This window comes from Sarcophilus harrisii, chromosome 4 (genome assembly GCF_902635505.1).
Source record: "Sarcophilus harrisii chromosome 4, mSarHar1.11, whole genome shotgun sequence".
Taxonomy (NCBI): Eukaryota; Metazoa; Chordata; class Mammalia; order Dasyuromorphia; family Dasyuridae; genus Sarcophilus; species Sarcophilus harrisii.
Window position 1 is genome coordinate 16,850,930 of NC_045429.1, and position 23,620 is coordinate 16,874,549.

The window sequence follows — 23,620 nt, forward strand, 5'->3', positions numbered from 1 at the left end:
CTGACTGGCCCATAAAACCAGCCCTAGCAGCAGTTCCACAGAGACAAACATTGCTTGAGTTGGGAACACTACTTCCAGTGGCCCCATATTAGGGGGTGAAGAAGGAGGAGGAGTTTGGCTGCTCTGGCCTTCCTGCTAGAGCTGGGAAAGATGCAGCTCTCTCTGGGAAACATGATCCCTTCTCTTTGGGAAGGAACCCCACTGCAGAGTTTCCTTCTCCTCTCTGCCATCATCCTGATCCTGATACATTATGTTCAGAGTAGGAGACGACATCTAAACTACCCCCCTGGCCCTCCAAGTTTGCCCATATTGGGCAACTTCCTCCAGATGGATTTTGAAAAGCCCCAAGTCACCATGCAAAAGGTAAGGAATGAGATGGGAGGGGGAAATCTGCTGGCTGAGAGGGGGGGTATAGGAACTGTGGCATATGCTGGGTAATGTGCTGGAGTGGGCAGAAAATAAGTCTGGGTATCCATCTCTGCTCTGGCCCTACCTGGGAAACAGCCTTTTGCGATAGAAAGTATGTCTGGTGTGGGGCTTAGAGGGCCAGATTCACAACCTCCTTTTGACCTTTGGAGACCTGGAAAAACTCCTCACATGTGCATTGTGTCCTTGTAGAGTTTCCTTTTGTACATGGTCAGAATTAGATGCTTGCTGAGATCCTTTCTGATTCTATTTCTGTGAATCTGATCCAATGAGATAATTGCAAAATCCTTTGCACATTGAGGGGCACCCAGAAAGTATTAAATAATGCTAAATAAATGCTAGCATTTAATATTATCTCTATGTATAAAGGGATAGGCGAGCTCCTTGAGAGACTGCCTTTTGCTTTTTGTGTATCTCATGCATTAGCACAGTAACTGGTATATAGTAAGCACTTAATACATGTTCATTATTACACTGGTAGAAATTGCACAGGCAGCATCTGAAGTCTCTTCAGATTCTAGAATCAGAGGTATTTAACCAGGGGCCATTGAATTCAAGTTAGAAATATGTTTTGATCCCTGTACTTTAATATAATGATTTTCTTTTAAATCCTACCCCTTTTATTAATATGCATTTAAAAACTTCCTTCTGAGAAGGAATCCATCGGATTCACCAGACTAATAGAGACAACAACATCAATGATGAAAACAAGACAAACACACATTTATGAAACGTTAAGAACCTGGAGTCCACAATTCTAATCTTCAGACTTTGGACAGGACATGTCAATCTTTGACATTCACTTGGCTTGTTGGTCAATTATAGCTATTAACCTTATACTGCCAATATGTTTCAATTAATTTCACCAAACACTAATTATGATTTTCTTAACCTGATGTATCATAATGCTGAATAGAATTAAGCACTCTCTTCTCAACTTCTATATAAGAATTTTTTCACCTTGTTTGTGTCCTGGACCCCTCCAGCAGTTAGTCTAGTGAAACCAATAGACATTTCCTCAAAATCATAGTTTTAAATGCATAAAATGGGACTATATAAGAAACTAATTATAATGAAATTCAGGAAATGCACTTTTCTTTACTTTTCTACTTTTTTTATTTTTTAAATTATGGCTTTTTATTTATAAGACATATGCATGGCTAATTTTTCAGCATTGGCCCTTGCAAAACCTTCTGTTGTAATTTTTCCTCCTCTTTCTTCCCACCCCCTTCACTAGATGTCGGGTAGATCAATACATGTTAAATATATTAAAGTATATGTTAAATAGAATCTATGTATACATATCCATACAGTTATCTTGCTGCACATGAAAAATCTGACTTAGAAATAAGGTTAAAAATAATCTGAGAAAGAAATAAAAAATGCAAGCAGACAATAACAGAAGGAGTAGAAATGCTGTGTTGTGGCCACACTTATTCTCCATAGTTCTTTCACTGGGTGTAACTAGTTCTCTTCATTACTGAACAAATGGAACCGATTTGGTTCATCTCATTGTTGAAGAGAGCTACGTCCATCAGAATTGATCATCATATAGTATTGTTGTTGCTGTGCAAAATGATCTCCTGGTTCTGCTCATTTCACTTAGCATCAGTTCGTGTAAGTCTCTCTAGGTCTTTCTGAAATCATCCTGCTGGTTGTTTCTTACAGAACAATAATAATCCATAACATTCATATACCACAATTTACCCAACCATTCTCCAATTGATAGGCATCTATTCAATTTCCAGTTTCTACCCACTACAAAAAGGGCTGCCATAAACATTTTTGCACCTATGGGTCCCTTTCCCTTCTTTAAGATCCCTTTAGGATATAAGCCTAATAGTAACATGGAAATGCAATTTAAAGAAAAGAAAACCACGTTTTTTAAGATCCAGATCTTTTTCAGAGAAAATGTACTTGTGCAAATCTTTTTTGTACTTTAGTCTGATTAAGGCACACTTATTTATATTTATCCCTTTGAATTTCATCTTACTACATTGAGCCCAACCATAGTCCATTAAATTATTTTGATCAGCTTCATTACCAGCTACACTCCCCAATTTAGTGTTGACTGAAAAATAGATGAGCACCTTATCTGTGTCTTTATTCAAGTCACTAATAAAATGTTAGGCAGCCAGGGATGGAGATCTCCTACCTGAACCTTTATGAGTCCTATGTTGATGCTTGGTCTCTATGTACTATCTCCTGCTGCCTCTCAGGTGAAATTGATATCACCTTTGCACATTTATAGAGAATAATTTGTGCATTATCCTATTTGATCCTCTACATACCCCTTTGAGATGGATACTGGATAAGCCAAAACAATATCTTGGAAAAGATTCACTGACTAGTTCCTGGTAGGAATCAAATGTAGGATTAGCATCACATCCCACCTTTCACCTCATTTTTTTTTAGTTTTTGAAGTCTAAGTATCCCTGCATCCTGAAAATAGTCATCATATGCTATCACATTAAAATATTTCACTGTCTAAGATTCTTGAAGCAGAAGAGAAATATTCTTGGGTGCTATCAAGCTGTAAAAGTTTCAGATAAGGGGGGGATGACAGACTCTAAACTTTTGTTACCTGAGGCCAATTTTGCTTAGTTCAAAGAAACTCATGACCATGTTAGAAGTAGTATTGATTGATTTTTTCTTATTTATCTCAGAGACCATCTATTGAGTTTCAAAAGAGCTTTGATTGGTGTCAGTGGGGAAAAGATCTAATCAGTCAAATAACAAGCATTTCACAAATGTCTGATATGTATCAGGTACTATCCTAGGTGCTGGAGATTTAAAAAAAGATAAAAATGAAACTGTCTCTGCCTTCTGGGAGCTGACATTCTACCCATTCCAATGAACATAATAATGGTTCAGTTGTAAGGGTACAGATTTGCCCATGTATTAAACTCTGAATTTTTCTTTGCTATATATTCCAAGTCCAGCACGCTACCTAGAACATAGCAATGAATTCAGAACCTGGAATATATTCCCTCTTCTCCTGAATCTTTTAGAATTCATCATCAAATCTCAGCTTCAGTGGGCCATCTTCTGCAGAAAGCCTTCCTGATACCTCCTATGTGCTAGGTTCCCTTGAAATCACTTAGAATTTCCTTATACATAGATCATTTTCTTCCAATATCAGCTCCTCAGGGAAAGGTACTGTTTGGTATTTGTGAGCATCTGCTCAGCTCATAACACAGCGATTGAGATATATTTGGATGATTCAGTGCTTGTTTAGGGAGAGCTAAACTTAATCGAGTGGAAATGGATCAGACTGAATTGAGTAGATTCCCCTGGAATTGTTTCACATATGCTGAATGTCATCTAATAACAATACTTACAAAAAAAAAAATAACCTGAAAGGCAATGGAAATTTCCTACTCAAAATAATTCTTTTTCAGTTTGTCCAGAAATATGGAAATATTGTGTCCATGCACGTGGGCAGTCAAATCTTTGTAATAGTAACTGGATTGCCATTGATCAAGGAGGTCCTGGTCAACCAAGGTGATGTGTTTATTGATCGACCACAACTCCCTATCCATCTTCATATCTTTAAGTCACTTGGTGAGTACTCTGCATTATAATAAATATTTCTCATCTCTGGGATTCTTTGAAAGATACCTTTGATTCCTGTTCATCATTCCTGAAACAATTTAATCCAAATATGTCTTGTGGCTAGAAGAATTATGATAAAAAGCAGGCCTTTGAAATTTCCTTCCTTCAAATCTGAGAGTAGGAATTGAAGTGAAGAAGAGGAAGAGGAGAATGGAGAAAGAGTTCAAATTCATCCCATGGAAGAATCATTTGAAAGATTTTGGAATGTTTAACTTAAGGACAGGGAGTCTCACTAAACTAATCTATTTATTTAGTGCTATACCAATCAGACTTCCAAGAAAATATTTTAATGATCTAGAAAAAATAACAACAAAATTCATATGGAATAATAAAAGGTCAACAATCTCAAAAGAATTAATGAAAAAAAAATCAAATGAAGGTGGCCTAGCTGTACCTGACCTAAAAATATATTATAAAGCAGCAGTCACCAAAACCATTTGGTATTGGCTAAGAAATAGATTAGTTGATCAGTGGAAGAGGTTAGGTTCACAAGACAGAATAGTCAACTATAGCAGTTTAGTGTTTGACAAACCCAAAGGTCCTCACTTTTGGGATAAGAATTCATTATTTGACAAAAACTGCTGGGATAACTGGAAATTAGTATGGCAGAAATTAGGCATGGACCCACACTTAACACCGTATACCAAGATAAGATCAAAATGGGTCCATGATTTAGACATAAAGAACAAGATTATAAACAAATTGGAGGAACATAGGATAGTTTATCTCTCAGACTTGTGGAAGAGGAAGAAATTTGTGACTAAAGACGAACTAGAGACCATTATTGATCACAAAATAGAAAATTTTGATTACATCAAATTAAAAAGCTTCTGTACAAACAAAACTAATGTAAACAAGATTAGAAGGGAAGCAACAAACTGGGAAAACACCTTCAAAGTTAAAGGTTCTGATAAAGGCCTCATTTCCAAAATATATAGAGAGCTGACTCTAATTTGTAAGAAACCAAGCCATTCTCCAATTGATAAATGGTCAAAGGATATGAACAGACAATTTTCAGATGATGAAAGTAAAATCATTACCACTCATGAAAGAGTGTTCCAAATCATTATTAATCAGAGAAATGCAAATTAAGACAACTCTGAGATACCACTACACACCTGTCAGATTGGCTAAGATGACAGGAAAAAATAATGATGAGTGTTGGAGGGGATGTGGGAAAACTGGGACACTGATACATTGTTGATGGAGCTGTGAACGAATCCAACCATTCTGGAGAGCAATCTGGAATTATGCCCAAAAAGTTATCAAACTGTGCATATTCTTTGATCCAGCAGTGTTTCTACTGGGCTTATACCCCAAGGAGATACTAAAGAAGGGAAAGGGACCCGTATGTGCCAAAATGTTTGTGGCAGCTCTGTTTGTAGTGGCTAGAAACTGGAAACTGAGTGGCTGCCCATCAATTGGAGAATGGTTGGGTAAATTGTGGTATACGAATGTTATGGAATATTATTGTTCTGTAAGAAATGACCAGCAAGATGAATACAGAGACGCTTGGAGAGACTTACATGAACTGATGCTAAGTGAAATGAGCAGAACCAAGAGATCATTATATACGTCAACAACGATACTGTATGAAGATGTAATCTGATGGAAGCGGATTTCTTTGACAAAGAGACCTAATTCAGTTTCAATTGATCAATGATGGACAGAAGCAGCTACACCCAAAGGAAAAAAAAAAACACTGGGAAATGAATGTAAACTGTTTGCATTTTTGTTTTTCTTCCCGGGTTATTTCTACCTTCTGAATCCAATTCTCCCTGTGCAACAAGAAAACTGTATGGATCTGCACACATACATTGTATCTAGGATATACTAGGACATATTCAACATATATAGGACTTCTTGCCATCTAGGGGAGGGGGTGGAGGGTGGGAGGGAAAAATCGGAACAGGAGTGAGTGCAAGGGACAATGTTGTAAAAAAAATTACCCAGGCATGGATTCTGTCAATAAAAAGTTACTATAATAAAAATAAAAAAAATTAAAAAAAAATAAAAAAAAAGGACAGGGAGTCTCAGAAGGAGGTGAAGGGAGGTCGTGATGATTGTCTTCAAATATTTGAAGGCCTTTTAATTAAAAGGCATTAACTTGTTCTCCTTGGTCCCAGAATCATAAGTAAAGGAGATACATTTTCAGTGGGCCATAGTTTGGCTTCATAGTAAGAAATCTTCCTTTAAATCAGAATTGCCCTAAAATGAAATGTTTTTCTTCAGAGGTGGTAGATTCTCTTTCACTAGAGGTCTACAAGCAAAAGTTGTTTATTATATTTTGCTGGTGTTATTTGCTGGATATAAATTAGACCTGAGATCTCTTTCTACTCAGAAAATCTGTGGGTTTATAATTCTGACTTTAGACACTTTGATCCACATGATGGTTCAGGTACCAGCAGAGACACCTTTATCTGGAGGAATTCAATAAAATCAAAATTCTACATCAAAGTATGTTTTATTTTATTTTTTCATTATTAATGTATTTTAATCTATTAATAAAACCAGTATTTTATAATGAAATACAATAAAAAAAAGATTATTACACATGAAACTGCAAATCTACTATGAACATCTTAAATATCCTTCAAAATTTACAACAATCATTATGTAAATTTTTTTTTTCCTTTTTTCTTCCCTTCCCAGAGATGGCTATCATTAGACACAATATAGATTTAGACAGATATAGATTGCATATTTATATACATACTTCCACTTATTATTTCTTTCTTTGAGTGCAGATAGTATCATTCTTCAAATATCCTTTATAGTTAATTTGGGCATTTATAACAGACAAAATACATTATTAAAAGTCTTTTTAAGTCATTGCGATTCCTGCTGTATACAAGGTTTTTTGGTTCACTTTTCACTCTTCATTATTCCATAAAAGTCTTTCCATGTTTTTCTAAGATCATTGAGCTCCTAATTTCTTATAGTACAATAGTATTCCAACACAATCATATCCTGCAACTTGTTCAACCAATTCATAGACATCAATGCAATCTTCAGTTCTTTGCAAAGAGTGCTGCTATAAAGATTTTAGAACATATAGGTTAAAAATAGGTAGTTCAAGTTTTCATGGGTAGGCTGAGATAATATAATAAAAATTACAGTTTTAGTTAAATTAATCTATTCATTCAGTACCTTACCAATCTAACTGCTAAGAAATTACTTTATAGAGATGGAAAAAAATAATAACTAAATTCATCTGAACAAAAGGCCAAGAAATTCAAAGGAATTAATGAAAACAATGCAAAGTAAGGTGGCCTAGTTGTACCAGACCTAAAATTATAATATAAAGTGGAGGTCATCAAAACCATTTGGTAGAGGATAAATAATAGAGAAGTTGATAGTGGAATAGGTTAGGTTCACAAGACTTAATAGTTAATGACTATAGTAGGCTAGTGTTTTATAAACCCAAAGACTCCAGCTTCTGGAGCCTAACAAAAATTGCTGGAAAATAGTATATCAGAAACTAGACACTGACCAACATCTAACATTCTATACAAAGATAAAGTCACAATAGGTTCACGAATTAGATAGAAAGGATTGCACTATAAGCAAATTAGGAGAACAAGGGATAGTCTGCTTCTCAGATGTGTGGAGAAGAGAGGAATTTGTGGATAAAGAATTGGAGGACATTATAAAAAGCAAAATGACTAATTTTGATTACATTAAATTTAAAAAGATTTTGAACAAACAAATCCACTGAAGCCAAGATGAAAAAGAAAGTAGATAGCTGGGAAAAAAATTTTTGCAGTTAGTATTTCTATTAAAGGCCTTACGTCTAAGGCCTCATTACCAAAATATATAAAGAATTGACTCAAATTTATAAGAAATCAAGCCATTCTTAAATTGATAAATGGTCAAAGGATATGAACAGATAATTCTCAGATGATGAAATTGAAACTATTTCTACTCATATGAAAAGGTGTTCCAAATCATTATTGATCAGAGAAATGCAAATTAAGACAACTCTGAGATACCACTACACACCTGTCGGATTGACTAAGATGACAGGAAAGGATAAGGATGAATGTTTGAGGGGATGTGGGAAAACTGGGACACTGACACATTGTTGGTGGAATTGTGAACAAATCCAGCCATTCTGGAGAGCAATTTACAACTATACTTAAAAAGTTAACAAACTGTGTATACCCTTTGATCCAGCAGTGTTACTATTGGGCTTATATCCCAAAGAGATTTTAAAGAAAGGAAATGTATGTGTAAAAATGTTTGTGACAGTCCTTTTTGTAGTGGCTAGAAACTGAAAATTGACTGGATGCCTATCAATTGGAGAATAGCTGTGGTATATGAATGTTATAGAATATTATTGTTCCGTAAGAAATGACCAGCAGGATGAATACAGAGAGGCTGGGAGAGACTTAACATGAACTGATGTTAAGTGAAATGAGCAGAACCAGGAGATCATTATATACTTCAACAACAATACTAAATGAGGATAAATTCTGATGGATGCTGCTCTCTTCAACAATGAGAAGATCCAAATTAATTCCAATTGATCAGTAATGAACAGAACCAGCTACACCCAGAGAAAGAACACTAGGAAATGAGTGTGGACCACATCATAGCATTTACACTCTTTCTATTATTGTTTGCTTGCATTTTTTTCTTCCCAGATTATTTTTACCTTCTTTCTAAATCTGATTGTTCTTGTGCAACAAGATAACTGTATAAATATGTATACATATATTGTATTTTACATATATTTTAACATATTTAACATGTATGGGACTACCTGCCATCTAGGGGAGGGAGTAGAGGGAAGGAGGGGAAAAGTTGGACCAAAAATTTTTGTAAGGGTCAATGTTGAAAAATTACCCATGCATATATTTTGTCAATAAAAAGATGTAAAAAGTTCTTATATCTAAACTATATAAAATTGATTCAAATTTATAAGTAAATAAACTGTATCCCAATTCATAAATGGTCAAAGGATATTAACAGACAATTTTCAAATAAAGAAATTAAGTAATTTCTAGTCAGATAAAAAAAATTTCTAAATTATTATTGATTTGAGAAATGCACATTAAGAAAACTCTGAGGTATTCCTTCTCAGATTGGCTAAGATGAAAGGAAGAGGTAAGGATGAATGTTGGAGAGGATGTAGGAAAATTGGGGCACTGATACATTGTTGGTAGAATTGTAAAATGATCCAACCATTCTGGAGAGCAATTTGGAACTATTTTCAATGATCTATCAAATTGTGCATAATCTTTGATCCAGCACTGACGCTCCCAGATGTATATCCCAAAGAGATCATAAAAGAAGGAAAAGGAACCATATGTGCAAAAATGTTGTAGCTTCCCTTTTTGTAGTAGTATGGAACTGAAAATTGAGTGGATGCCCTCCAGTTGTAGAATGGATGAATTACTTATAATATATGAATGTAATGAAATATTATTGTTCTATAACAAATGATCAACAGGATGATTTCAGAAAAGCTTGGAAAAACTCACATTAATTGCTGCTGAGTGGAGTGACCAGAATCAAGAGAATATTGTGCATAGTAACAACAAGGATCATCAACTGTGATGAACTTGTCTCATTCCAACAATATGGTGATTCAAAGCATTCCCTATAGACTTGTGACATAAAGATCCATCCTCATCCAGAGAGAGAACTTTGGAGACTGAATGTGGATCAAAGCATAGTATTTTCACTCTTTTTTATAGCTTTTTTTTTTTTTGCTTTTTTTCTTGTCTTATGTTTTATTTTTCTTTTTGATCTGATTTTTCTTATGCAGCATGGTGAATATGGAAATATATTTAGAAGTACACATGCTTATCCTACATCAGATTGCTTGTTGTTTTAGTGAGGGGAGAGAGTAGGAGTGAGGAAGAAAAATTTGAAACACAAGGGTTTTGCAAAGCAGAATGTTGGAAACTATCTCCGCATGTATTTGGGAAAATAAAATACTATTAGGGATTTAAAGGTTTTTTTTTAAGCAAATGAGCTTTCTAAGGGGGAGGGGAGAAAAAAGAAGTAGTTTAGTAATACTTTGGATATAATTCCAGATTTCTGTCCAAAATATTTCTATAAGTTCATAATTTCACCTGTTATGGGCCAGAACTTGAAACAAGGTGCTAAGTGAAATTGAGGAGACAATGATTAAATCTAGTTTAGCATTGATTTAATCCTACAACAAATAATGGTTTCCTAGTGATATGATTGGTGTATATTCACTGTGGAACATATAAGGAGGAGCTCTCAGGGCCAGAAAGGACAAGCACATTAGACGCTTTCTGAGGCTGAGACAGATTCATCCCATTGTCCACCTTTGTTGTGGCTGGAGGCTCAAGCACAAACCTTTGGAAATTGAGAAGATTCAGAAGCCAGAGAAGGCAGTTGGGCAGAACTAAGGAAGACAGAGAAGTAGTGGCAGGCTGTCCTGTGGAGAACACTGAAACCAAGATCCAGAAGACCTCTAAGAAAACTAGCCAAGCCCCAAGTGAAGGAGATACGACTTTGAAGGAGACAATAAAGGATTTGGACTTTAATCCCTGACTGCATTTGTGATTACTGAACTGAAAGGAAGGCTGCCTCCAGAAGCCCCCCAAGAAACCTGCTCCCAGAAAAGATTACATTTTAGAGAAGAACATTACATCTACCAACAATGAAATAATGTCCCAATTTTTCCACATCTCCTTGAGCACCTGGTGCCTTCCTCTGCAAGCATTTTAGCCAATTTGTAGGTGTATAATGATGTCTCAAGGTTGTTTCAGTCTGCATTTCTATAATCAATAATGATTTAGAATATGTTTTCATATAAGTTGTGATTTCTTCAATGAAAAACTACCTACTTATTTTCTTTGACCATTTATTAGTAGGGAAATTACTAGTATTCTTTTAGATTTGACAAAGTTTTTTCTATATTACAGAAATAAAACTTTTATCTGATAAAGTATATTATCCCCCCCCCCAAATTTTTTTTCTCCTTTTCATCTGATCTTGGCTTTATTTGTTTTAATTGAATTAAAAATTTCAATTTCATGTAGTTGGAATAATCTATTTTCCACCTAACATGGCTATCTTTTCTTAATTTGTAAATTGTTCACCTATCCAGATGTCTGACAAATATTATCTTTCATGCTTTTTTTTTTCTTTCTTGTAATATTTATTTATATCTAGGCTATGTAACCATTTTGACCCTAACTTGTTAAATGGTATGATATATTGGTACATGTTCAGTTTATGCCATACATTTTTCCATTTTCCTAACAATTTTTTAACCAAATATTGAATTTGTATCCCAAAATTTTATCTTTAGCCATGTCAAATACAATGTTATTGTGTCTGTCTGCTATTTTAGATTATATTTCTATGTGTATTCTTTTCCATTTATGTACTTTCTATTGCTTATCCAGAATGAGAGTGCTTTAATAATGATTCCTAGATCTCCTTCTTTTACATTTTTTTTATTATTCCCTTTAGTAATCTTGACTTTTTGCTTTCCCAAATAAATTTGGTTAATATTTTTTTCTAATTCAAAAAAAATGAAATGTAATAGGAATAGCATTAAAATTTAAATTAATTTTGGAAAATATTTTTATTATATTGTCCCAGCCTAACTTTGAACCATTAATATTATTCCAATTATTTAAGTTAATTTTATTTGTATAAAAAGTTTTTTTTTAATTTGTTTAAATAGTTCCTGGAATTTTTTGGCAGATGTGCTCTCAGGTATTTTATATTGCTGTTGGGAGTTATATTAAATAGAATATCTTTTACTTTATCTTTTTGCAGAGTTTTGTTTATGATATATAGGGATGCTTATGGATTTATTTTATACCTTTGTACTTTGCGAAAATTATTAATTGCTTCAGCTAAGTTTTAAGTTGAACCTTCAAAATTTTTCATGAACATTATCATGGCACCTAAAAAAGAGGTAGTTTTATTACCTTATTTCCCATTCTGATTCCTTCAATTTCTTTTCTTCTCTTATTGCTATTGCTAGTTTTCCAATACAACACTGAATAATATTGATGATAATGGGCATATATTTCTTATAATTTGCTGTTACTGAATATCCTCTACTTTTATGCTTGTTGATGATTTTAGATAAATACTTTTTTACCAAATGAAGGGAAAACATAAATATCATTACTATCAATACATTCAAGTTTTATTAATATAAATAAGGGTTTTAAAATAAAGGATACATTAAAAGATTTTTCTGAACATACTGATATAATTATATAATTGTAATTATATGAACAGCTGCTCTGATTTTTTGCATTTATTTTAATGTAATCAATTATCTAATTTTTCATGTTAATTCATCCTTGCCTTCCTGGTATAGATTCCACTTGATCATGATTATAATCTTTGTAATATATGATTTTAATCTTTAAGTTAGTGTTTTATTTAGGATTTTTGCATTAATATTGATTAATGAAATTGGCCTATAATTTTTCCTGGTTTAGGTATCCATATGCTATTTTTTTTTCAGAAAAGGAATTTGGTAGAATCCCTTCTTTAGTTATCATTCAAAATGATTTATTTACTATTGGAAATAGTTGATATTTAAATGGTTAATAGATTTCACCAACATATTCATGTGATTCTTATGATTTTTTAGGAAGCTCATTTAAGGCCTGTTTAATTTCTTTTTCTAAAAGTGCTTTACTTCTATTTTGTCTTCTGATAATCTGGTGATTTACAATTTTGTAAATATTATATTTCACTTAAATTATTACATTTAATGGCAGCATATAATTTAGAAAAATAACTCCTTATAATTACTTTTATTTCATTTCCTTTAGTGGTATATTTACCTTTTTTCATTTTTAATACTAGTTATTCATTTTTTTCTTTTTAAATCATATTATCCAATTTTATCTATTTTGGCTGGTTTTTCATAAGTCTGTAGGGAATCTTGAGTGTCTTTTTAAGAAAAAGTGATCCTTAGCCTCAGCTACATGGAAGAGCTTCGAAATTTAATAGATGTTGCTCCTGTCACTGTAATGCACTTGAAACTCTTGAGTCCCAATGTTTCTCTTTTATAAACTTCCATTCTTGGGTAGAGACAAATAGGGTTGATTGTTTAATAGTATACTGTCAACAAGGTAGAGGAATTATCAATTCCAGATGATATTAAGCATAAAAGAGACAATGAACCTCCTTGTAGCATATCCATCACCCACAGGCCAAGATATCGCTCTCCTGCCTGGACCATGACATTGGTGAAGTCAACAAGGTCTATTTGAGATGGCTTGGGTCATTCCAAGTAGATCTGACCATTCAGATTAGGATTTGGGTTCCTCCCACTGTCCACATTTTTCCAAAGCAGAAAATCATCCAGCAGCCAATCATCTCTGACTGAGGAAATAAGAAGCTTATGTTTATGTCCCCAAGGCTACATACAGACCATTGGACCTCAGAGGCATAGCATCTCTGTTTTGTCTTTAGAACTTCAGGCATTTCTAAGTGCTCCATAGTAGAATTATAAGTGTTATTTTCCTAATTAGTATATAACTACTTTGGGAACAAGAATTGCCTAGCTCTTATTTTGATATCCATTACAGTGTTTGACATATATTAAGTGTTTGTATGTTGGGTTTTTTTTTTAATATTTGTTCAGTTGAATTTATCATTAGTGGGGGGAATAAGCACATCAGTAAAATGAGAGATCTTCTGAAACAGTGATATAAATTATTATTAATATTGTTACTTAGGCTTAATCATGTCTAATGGCCAACTGTGGAAACAGCAAAGAAGATTTGCCTTAATGACTCTAAGGAACTTTGGTTTGGGAAAGAAGACCCTGGAAGATCGGATACGGGTAGAGGCCAAGTATCTCATTGAGGCTATGAGGGAAGAAAAAGGTGAGCACTAGTCATCCAGAGATGTTTTCAATTTATTGTGATTTTCCATTTGGCCAGATGAACATTAAAGAGAATCTGACTTGTGGATGGGAGAAGCAGTGGAGGAAATGTCATCCCTAGAGTAGAGACAGACAAAATATTACCCCCAAGTGTCCAAGAAATGTTTTCCAAGACCCAAAATTGTTCTCTAGGGGGAAATGAGACCATAAGCCAAGGAAGCACACCTTGATGGTTCATTCTCTTGAATGCCATTATAATCATTTTTCTTCTATGAATCCTAAGGCTCTACATGCTTCAGTTTTTCAAAGATCACACATGGAGTCCTGCCTTGATTGGGCCCTACATGGACACACAACCCTGCCTCTATTTTCTCATACAGTCCTTCTCTAACTCTTTTTATTTCCTAATTATTCTTCTACCATTCTAGTTATTGAATTATATATTTCCATTTCTTTATATCTCTTCTTTCATTCCCTTTTTCCCCTTTTTTCTTCTGCTTTCCTCTTTTCTTCCTATACTTTAGAAAATATATATGCATATATATATACATATATATATACACACACACATACATACATGCATACATATTGTTGTCTTCATTTAAAAATTGATTTTTTTCAGTTAGTCATTACTGTCTTCTTGTTTCACCTTCCACTGGGAAAAAAACACTAGTAAGAAATACTAATCAAACAAAATAAATTTTTTATATTGGTCATACTCAGAAACATGTATCACATAATGCAATCTACATCTATCAGGAGGTTAATAGCTGGTGCATCATTGATTCTCTTGAGTTTTGGTTGGTTTTTCACTGATCCAAGTCCTTAAGTCTATCCAAGTTATCTTTCTTTGCGCAATGTTCTTATTGTAGACAAACATTCTCCTACTCTCCCTCCTCTTTCTATGATTTTTCCCTTCTTTTCCTCCTCCCATTGTCATCCACTTTCCCTTTCTCCTTATTCTTCTGCTTCCTCTTATTATCATAGATTTAGGGTAGGCAATTAGCCTTGGAGCCCATCAATTCAACTCTCCCTCTCATTCTTAATAACAATAAACAGAGGAATGTAGCAATCAAGTGACTTTCCCAAGGCCCATCAATTAATAAATATTTTTAATGTATCCTAGGCACTAACCTAAATCCTGAGGAAAGGAATAAGAGAGTCTCTGTTTTCAAGGATCTCCCAGACTAAGGAGGACAACAATGTGCAAATAACTATGTACAGACTTGATAAAGACAAGAGAAACTGGAAATAATCAACAATAGGAAGGCACCAGAATCACAATAAAGTTGACCAATTAGCAAATGTCTAGATAGGGTTAGGGCTAGCATTGGAACAAATGTCTGAGATTGGCTGGGTCTCCCTGGTTCCAGGTCCACTTACACACTACTTTATATTGCCTCCCTTCCTTATTTTCATTCTCATAATTTTTCTTTTCATTCCAGTATCTCCAATAAAAATTTCAAACCCTACTACTCATATGCATACAAATAGCCCACAAGTGTAAACATAGTCATGAAGATATAGAACACGGAGGCTAAAAAGGCTCTCAGGAGTCACCTAGTCCAATGTCCTTATTTTACTTAATTACAAATGGAAACAAAGACAACTAAAATAACTTGTTCAAAATTACTTTAGTAAACTGTGTTGAAATAAAATATGCCAATTAAACCTCAAATCTTGGCAGAAACATTAAAAAGTGGACATATTCTGTTCCCCCCTCATATCTATTTAACCAGTAGCTGGTTATGGACAATACTAATAAAATAAATGTGTACTGGGAGTTGACAGGGAAAGTAAAAAAGGTATTAAAAAGATTAAGAATTCTGCTGGATTCCTTTAAAGGTCAAGGATTATATCCATCCTATTCTGATCAACAGGGCAGCCCTTTGACCCCCACTTTGTGATCAACAATGCTGTTTCTAACATCATCTGCTCTGTAACATTTGGGCATCGTTTTGAGTACCATGATTCAAAATATCGGGAGCTGCTGAAGACTGTGGATTACGTCATGAAGCTTTTGCCTAGGTGGGAATGTCAGGTAATAGAGCATCTGCTTCTGGAAATGGTTGCATCAACTTCAACTGGCCATGGACTTCCTCCATGGGAAAAGAAAACCAGGATGATGGTTATTTTGGCAGGAGCAATTTGTGCATGACTTCCTCTAAGCAGTAAAAGGCCTGAGAGTGGGAAAGGAAGGAAATAAGATTTTTATAATCAGTGACATGAAAGAACATGCCTGGGGAACCCATGCTTTTCCAGAATACTGTGATCTCCAGATAATAAGAAACAAATTTCTCAATAGTTTTAAGTGTTCCTAAAATCTTTACCAAGATTATCAATTTACAAACATTTATTTGTGATGTTCTTCTTTTTCTATAATATGATTGTTGTCTGTGGGAGGAGGTTTCTTGGGGAGGTTTTCTGGAGGTAGCCTTAGTATCAGTTCAGATCAATAATCACTTCAAATACAGCCAGCTGATAAAATTGAAACGTTTATCTTCTCCTTCCAAGGAGAAAGACTTCCAACTCTTGTCTCTTTCCTTGGGCCTGAGTAGCTTTCTTAGAGGTCTATCTCACTCCTTGGTTCCAAGAGCTCTTGCAGGCAGCTTGTCTTTTAGCTCTTCCAGCTTCTGCCTCTAGCTCAATTCCAACTCGTGGATTCTCAATCTCTCAGAGTGCTCTCTGGCCCTGAGAGCTTCTTGCTTATATGCTGTACACTGAGTACACACTCATCGTTATATCCCTGGGAAACAATTATTTGTTGTAGGATTAAATCAATGCTAAACTAGATTTAACCATTGTCTCAGTTCCACTTAGTACCTTGTTTCAAGTTCTGGCCCATAACATCTCCTTGTAGGAGCAAATCAATCATACTGAACCAGGCTAAATTAGATAATTATTGTCTCTATCAATTCTAATGACTCAACACTTTGTAAGGATTCCAAGATTTATTGTGTGCCAAGTACTCTGCTAGGTTATGGGGATACAAGGATAAAAATGAAACAGCCCTTGACATAGGGTGGTTTGCTTTCTGTGGAAGGAGGCAACATGCCTCCAAGTGGGTTTATATGCGACAAAATATTAGTTGCAGTATCGGAAGTCAGGAACACCAGTAAAGGCTTAATGGAAAATTTGTCTCTTGAGTTGTTTGAGAGAAAACTGGATTTTTTTTCCTCACTTCTAGAAAAGAGGGAGAGAGAGAGACATAGAGAAACAGAGAAGAGAGAGGGAAGCAGGAAGGAAGAGAAATTCAGAGACAAGATACAGAAACAGCTAGAGAAACAGAACAAGAGACAGAGAAAAGAAAAACAGAGACAGATAATTTAAGTGCTTACCTCTAAGGTTTCTAAACATCAATACAAATATTAGCTCCCACCTCAGTGCCTTTGCACTATCCTTGTAGTTTGGAATCCCCTCCCTTCTAACTTCTACTTTCTTCAAGAATGAGCTCAGATTTCACTTCCTACTGAAGGATGGCTTTTTCAGTAGCTCTAACTGGTGGTGCTTTCTCCTCTCAGAATACTTTTCAACAACTCTGCCTTTATCTTGTATGTCCCAGTAATGTCTGGTGTCTCTCCTATTACAAGGTGAATTACCTAGAGAATAAGGAATGGATTTTCTTCCTCTTCCTTTGGATGCCCAGGACTCTCTACAGCACAGTTAATACTTACTAAATGCTTGTTTATTAACTGATTTCTTTAGATCATCTCTACAATCCTTTGAGATAAATGGCATTAGTATTCCATTTTACTTATAAGAAAACTGAGGTTAAGATAAGTTAATGACTTGCCCACAGCTAATAAATGTTGGATGCAAAATTCTAACTCAGATATTCCTGAGTCTTCCTCCACAATTACATCTACTCTTCCTACTAATTGGTCAATGACTCGTGTCACTGGTTCATGATTTCATTTAACTCCTCAAGTATCTGACTATGAAAGAAAATGAAGGAAAAGAGTGAATGCCATTGGCTCTCATTTGCCTAAGTGAAACAAAATGTAATTCAGAAGAAGGGAATTCTATGTGGCTAAGTGGGAAAGATGGGCTCAAGTGATGGCAATTTCTCTAGAATGCATCTCTCCACTTTTTCTTAGCAGCTGTGGAGCCTGTCTAGATTGGTGACATCTTAAAAGTCTTATTTTGTGGCATCAAAACAGGCCCAAGGACTTGGTGCTTAGACAGTTGGACAGCAGCTTGAGTTAAAAGAACAACGGTATGAGATGAGAGACAGTGGTTACAGGAAGGATGAATTCAGGAGCAGATATTTCATGACCCTAAAAAATGTTAAAAAACCATGGCCTGACTTAAGATGAAGATGGAGATGTGGGGTAGTCAAACATGAACTGACACTCAACCATCCTACCCTGTTCTTTTTTATATTATTTAGCTCTTCAATATAATTCCTTCTGTAATGAAATTCTTGCCAGGACCTCACCAGAAGGTCTTCAGAGAATCTAAAAAGCTAGAATCTTTTGTAGAAGATGTAATCAAACAACACAAGGAAAACCTGAATCCAGAGGAGCCCCAGGATTTCATTGATGCTTACCTGATAGAGCTATCCAAGGTAATAGAGGGATCACAGGAAGAGAGCATTGTGTATTTAAAACCTCCCCAAAAGGTGCTAAATTGGTGTGGGAGGAGTGTGTTGAAATTTTGAAAATCTTATATTTCTACCATAATGTAAATATCTTTTCTCCGTGACAACCGTGGCAGATAAAGAGTACAAGTGATGGCGCTAACTAATGGAGAGATTATGATTTTTATTTAAGATTGTAAGGGACCATAAGGCTCATTTGGATTCAATTCCTAATTTAACATGGGGGAAACTGAGGCATAGAGATGTTAGTTAACTTGTCCAGTCACAATGCTGTTAGGAATTTGAAGCTGTAACCAGCTTTTTCTGTTTCCAAGTCCAGTGTCCTTTTCATTAGTACCTTCTCTGATTGGAATTAAATCTTAATCTTGATAGTTCATCTCAATGAATCTATCTTAACTCACTTTTCTCACCTATAACATTAACATACCATTCCCCCTCATCCTATCCAGAATTATTATGTACATATTCTTTGTAAAATTTTTGACACTATAAAAATATGTTTAATTGTCAATCTTATATACATAATCAAAAATATAACCACCTTTGCAATTTTGTGCAATAGTCAAACATATGGGCAACATTGCAGTCTGTGTCATTCCCAAGTAATGTAGAATAAAAAATTTAATGTAATTTAGAAATGTTTAACCAAATAAATAAAAATGCATTAGAACATAGATGTAGATAGAAGCAATGTTTAAATTGTCTGTAGCTGTACTTGTAAAAATATTATTTCAAAAAACTTAGGAGCTCCCATTCTTAGAAACAGGGATTGTATTCTTGGGGATAAAAGGGAAGCCCAAACTCTTTCACCTTGTCTTTGACCCATGGTTACATTGAGCTCAAAAGCTCTTTATGCTTGTTGAAAGCTATGATTATTTTTTGAATTAACCAACTAATCCATGTCTTTTTAATTTAAGGATAACATCCATTCTAGTTTCAATGAAAAAAATTTAATCTACTGTACCATGGACCTCTTCTTTGCTGGAACAGAGACAACTTCAACCACTTTAAGGTGGGCACTGCTGTACATGGCCCTTTATCCAGAGATCCAAGGTACAGTGATGACACCAAGCTAAGCAACCTTGTAGAATTCTATTTTTGTAGAAATGAGGCAATGGGGGTTAATTAACTTGACCAGGGTCACACAGCTAAAAAATGTTAAATATCTGAGAACAGATTTGAACTCAAGTCTTCCTTACTTCAGAGCTGGTGCTCTATCCACTGTACTACTTAGCTGCCTCAACCATGTACAATTCTAACCAAAAGAGTTTGAATTTACAAAGACCTTGAAAACTTTCCAAGCATATTACATACAGTGGAACCACGCATTGATTACCATTTTTCATACTATATGGATCCCTTTTGACATTTTTTTCCAAATCCCCATATGATAGTACCTGTTACCTAGGACAATAGAGTATACAAAATTTGGAATCAGGAAGCTATAAATTTGAATCCTGCCTCAAACACTTGTGACCCTGAGCAAATCACATAAATTCTCTTAGCCTCTGTGTCTTCATCTGTAAAAAATAGGAACAACAAAAGTTCTTATCTCATATGGTTGTTCCCAGGATAAAAGAAGTTGATAACCATCAAATGCCTTGTAAACCTTAAAAATGTTACATGAATACCTGATATTATTTTATTACATATTAATTTATAGTTATTATTATAGCTCCTTTTTTAATGAAATATAATAAAAGTAACACCTTAAAATATAGTTTTATTCTATTGCATATGATAGCTCATCATAAATTTCAAATTAATTTAACTGAATTACTTAACTGAAGGACCCATTATTAATTCAATCTGCAGAAGGTTGTTTTGTATTGGAAGGAATCTTAGAGGCCATAAAATCCAACCCCTAACTTTACAGATGTGAAAAACAAGGCTGAGAGAAAACAAGTGATTTAAAAACCTTACAGGAAGTCTAGCCTGACTTGATTAGTTTAGAGATAAAGAAAATAAGATACCAAGAGGTTCTTATTCATGGAGACTCAAATAGTGACTGGTAAAGCCAAAATTTGAATCCAGGTCTTCTACTGCCAACTCCAGAATGCTTTCCATGGCATCCCATTTCTGGATACCTTCCCAACCATGCAAACATTCTTATTTGTCTTTATTCAGATTAGTCTCTAGGCTACAGGGACTGACAAGTTTGATGAAGTATCAAGTCAAACTTTCATACAACCATAGGTATGGCTGTGTTTCTCCCACATTAAAAGAAAAAAAAAATAATGGGAAGGGGGAAAAAAGCTTTGAGTTCATACCTAGCTAGATATGAGACTGAGAAAGTTCCTTGACTTCTGCTTGAGTTTCATCTAAAAAATGAGGATAATAATAGAAATCTCCTTTTGGCATTTAAGTATCAAATGGAATAATATTTGTCCAATGTTTTGCAAACTTTAAAGTACTCTATAAATGGGAAATACTATTTGGGTTTCAAACAATTCTTCCTCTTCTTTCCAGACAAAATACAAGCTGAGATTGACAGGGTGATTGGCCAAACTCGGCAGCCCACCATAGCCGATAAGGAGAATTTGCCCTACACTAATGCAGCTGTTCATGAAGTTCAAAGAATGGGTGACATTATTCCTTTCAATGCACCCAGGATGTCTGTGGTTGATACCACAGTGGCAGGATACCATGTGCCTAAGGTAAATAGCTTTTTTCCCATGAATTTGAAAAGATTATATCTCCACCTACTTCCATGTCCTAGAATTGATCCAACATCTTTGTCTTGTTCTGTGAGCTCCTCCCAGGAGAACAACTCTATAAACCAGGTTACCTAAACACATACCGGTGTGTCTTTATAGTCAAGACATAAGGAAGCTGGATTTTCTGACCCAACAAAACCCAGTGCATCTAGAACTAGAGTCAAGAAGACCTGGATTGAAATCCAGTCCTAAATACTTGCTGTTTATCATTGTACAAGTAACTTCAGTTGCCAGCCTCCATTTCCTTATCTGATGGCTTTTAACCCTAAAATCTATAATGCTGCATTTTATACAGCCTATATCAAAATTTTTGAATAGGATCCCTTATCAATGGCTCCATAGGTCTTTCAGAGTATCTGATATTTATAACTATCATTTCTTACAAGACTTCTGAAGGAAATACATTTACTGATTTAGGGCACATTGCTATATTGGAAGCTTACTTATTTACAATCTGATTCATAATATGGTCCCAGATGGGGCAGATGTCAGCTGGAAGACAAATCACCTAGTGCTAATGGCATCAAATTTGCCCCCAAAAGACAATTTAGAACAAGGCATTTTGGGTTGATTTCTCCTGCCACTAGCTGGATAAACTTGAATTGGTCTACCTTTCCATGTATTGGTTTACTCATCTGTAAAAATGAAAAGGATGGTCCCAATGGCCTCTATAATCCCTTCCAGTCCTAAAGTTATGACTCTGTAAGGTTGGGGTTCTTAACTTGGGATCCATGAGTTTTATTTTTTTTTATTTAGATTGTGATGATTATATTTCAAGATAATCAATTTCCTTAGTGATCTTGTCTGTTTTATTCGATTCATTTATTAAAATTGGTTCTGAAAAAAAGGCCTTTCAAAGGGTCCCAAATAGTTGGGAGTCCCTGTCCTAAGAAGTTTGGAGTTTTACAACAAGCCTGGCCACTAAAAAGCAATATGGTTTTAGAAGGTTCTATGCTCCCTCTGACTCTCAATTCCCTCTTCTATAAAATGAGAGAGAGGACTAGGTCACTTCCTCTTCAGAGTAACTTGAACTCAGTTCTTTTCTCTTGTTCCAGGGGGCCATGATGATGACCAACTTGACTGCTTTGCACAGGGACCCCAAGGAGTGGGCAACCCCAGAAACCTTCAACCCAGAACATTTTCTGGAGAACGGCCAATTTAAGAAAAAAGAGTCTTTTGTACCTTTCTCAATTGGTGAGCCACACTTAGTAGGGCCTTAGGTCTGGGAGCAGTAACTTTTTAACATGAAGAAATTTTGGAGATTCTACTTCCTGAAACTCACATCACATGACTGCATATACTACTAATAGTCAGTGATTGTCTGCTTTTGACAAAATAATAATACTAATACTAGGAGAAGGAGCAGAAGGAAAAAGAAGAAAAGGAAGAGAGGGAGAAAGAAGAGAAGGAAAAGGTGGGGGGGGGAAGAGAAGAGGAGCAGTCACATTAGTACCCAGCATTTATATAGTCTTTAAGGTTATCAGAGTCCTTTACCTATTTATCCTGCAAAGTGCATGCTATTATTACCCCCATTTTACACATGAGACTGAGAGCAGTTGGATCACTTGCTTCTAATTATCAGGAGTAGGATTTGAACTGAGGGCTTCCTGACTTTAGGTCCTGTACTCTCCCCCAAACCCATCTGGCTTAAATTCAGAGCAGGAACCATTTTTCTTAAGCCTGCACAGAAGCTAGCTCTTAGACACAGCTGGAAGAGCCCTTGGAGGCCACATCATCCAACTCCCTCATTTTACAGATGAGCAAACTTGAAGCCACTAAGGTTAAGTGATGTGTTCAATGTCATCTGTGTGAGAAGCATCCCAGGTGGGATCTGAATCCAGGTCCTCCCTGGATACAGGATATCACCTGTACTAAAGTTCTAAGGTTGGCTGTGGGATAGAGTGGTGGACATGGTGCCTGAAATGCAGCAAGGAAGGTTGGGTTCAGATTCCACCTCTGATCAATATTAGCACTGTGATTATGGGCTAGTTACTGGCCCCACAGCCAGTCCCAATGCTAGCGTTTACATTCAGACTCTTGAGATCCTCAACCCCCAGCCTGTGCCAAGCATTAGTGGATTTATTTTCTGATCTCCTTGCCTTTCAGGAAAGAGGGCCTGCCTGGGAGAACAGCTGGCTCGGACTGAGCTCTTCCTTTTCTTCACCAGCCTGCTCCAGAAATTCACGTTCCAGGCTCCTCCAAACACCCAGCTGAGCTTGGACTTCCAAATAAGTATGGCCGTCTCTCCTCTCCCCTACAAAATTTGTGCCATTCCTCGAGAGATATAGGCCAAGCCAGGCCTGTGAGGTGATCGTCCAAGGGGCACACTGGAACCAGCCTCATGCTCCCTGCCTTTGGAGTCTGGCTAGGGACAAGAAGAGAAGTCAAGAAAGAAAAGAGGAGAAGAGA

At 35.5% G+C, this 23,620-nt stretch overlaps 1 protein-coding gene across 2 annotated transcripts; it reads left to right on the plus strand.

The window, feature by feature from the left end:
• LOC100922209 (cytochrome P450 2J2-like) lies at nucleotides 1-23,620 on the plus strand. Of its 2 annotated transcripts, XM_003767298.4 has the most exons (9): nucleotides 1-363; nucleotides 3,828-3,990; nucleotides 13,746-13,895; nucleotides 15,775-15,935; nucleotides 18,285-18,461; nucleotides 19,412-19,547; nucleotides 20,964-21,151; nucleotides 22,267-22,405; nucleotides 23,318-23,620. In XM_003767298.4, the coding sequence occupies exons 1-9, from the start codon at nucleotides 151-153 to the stop codon at nucleotides 23,497-23,499; spliced, it is 1,509 nt and encodes a 502-aa protein (XP_003767346.1). In that variant the 5' UTR covers nucleotides 1-150; the 3' UTR covers nucleotides 23,500-23,620. The 2 variants fall into 2 exon arrangements, with proteins under 2 accessions (XP_003767346.1, XP_031824876.1); XM_031969016.1 differs by lacking the exon at nucleotides 3,828-3,990 and having other exon boundaries at nucleotides 279-363.

Bases quoted from the DNA above. Each gene is read 5' to 3' on its own strand.
- LOC100922209 (XM_003767298.4), top strand. From the start codon at position 151: ATGCAGCTCTCTCTGGGAAACATGATCCCTTCTCTTTGGGAAGGAACC. The intron at 364-3,827 runs GTAAGGAATGAG...ATTCTTTTTCAG, and splicing joins CCCAAGTCACCATGCAAAAG to TTTGTCCAGAAATATGGAAA. The intron at 3,991-13,745 runs GTGAGTACTCTG...ATTGTTACTTAG, and splicing joins TCATATCTTTAAGTCACTTG to GCTTAATCATGTCTAATGGC.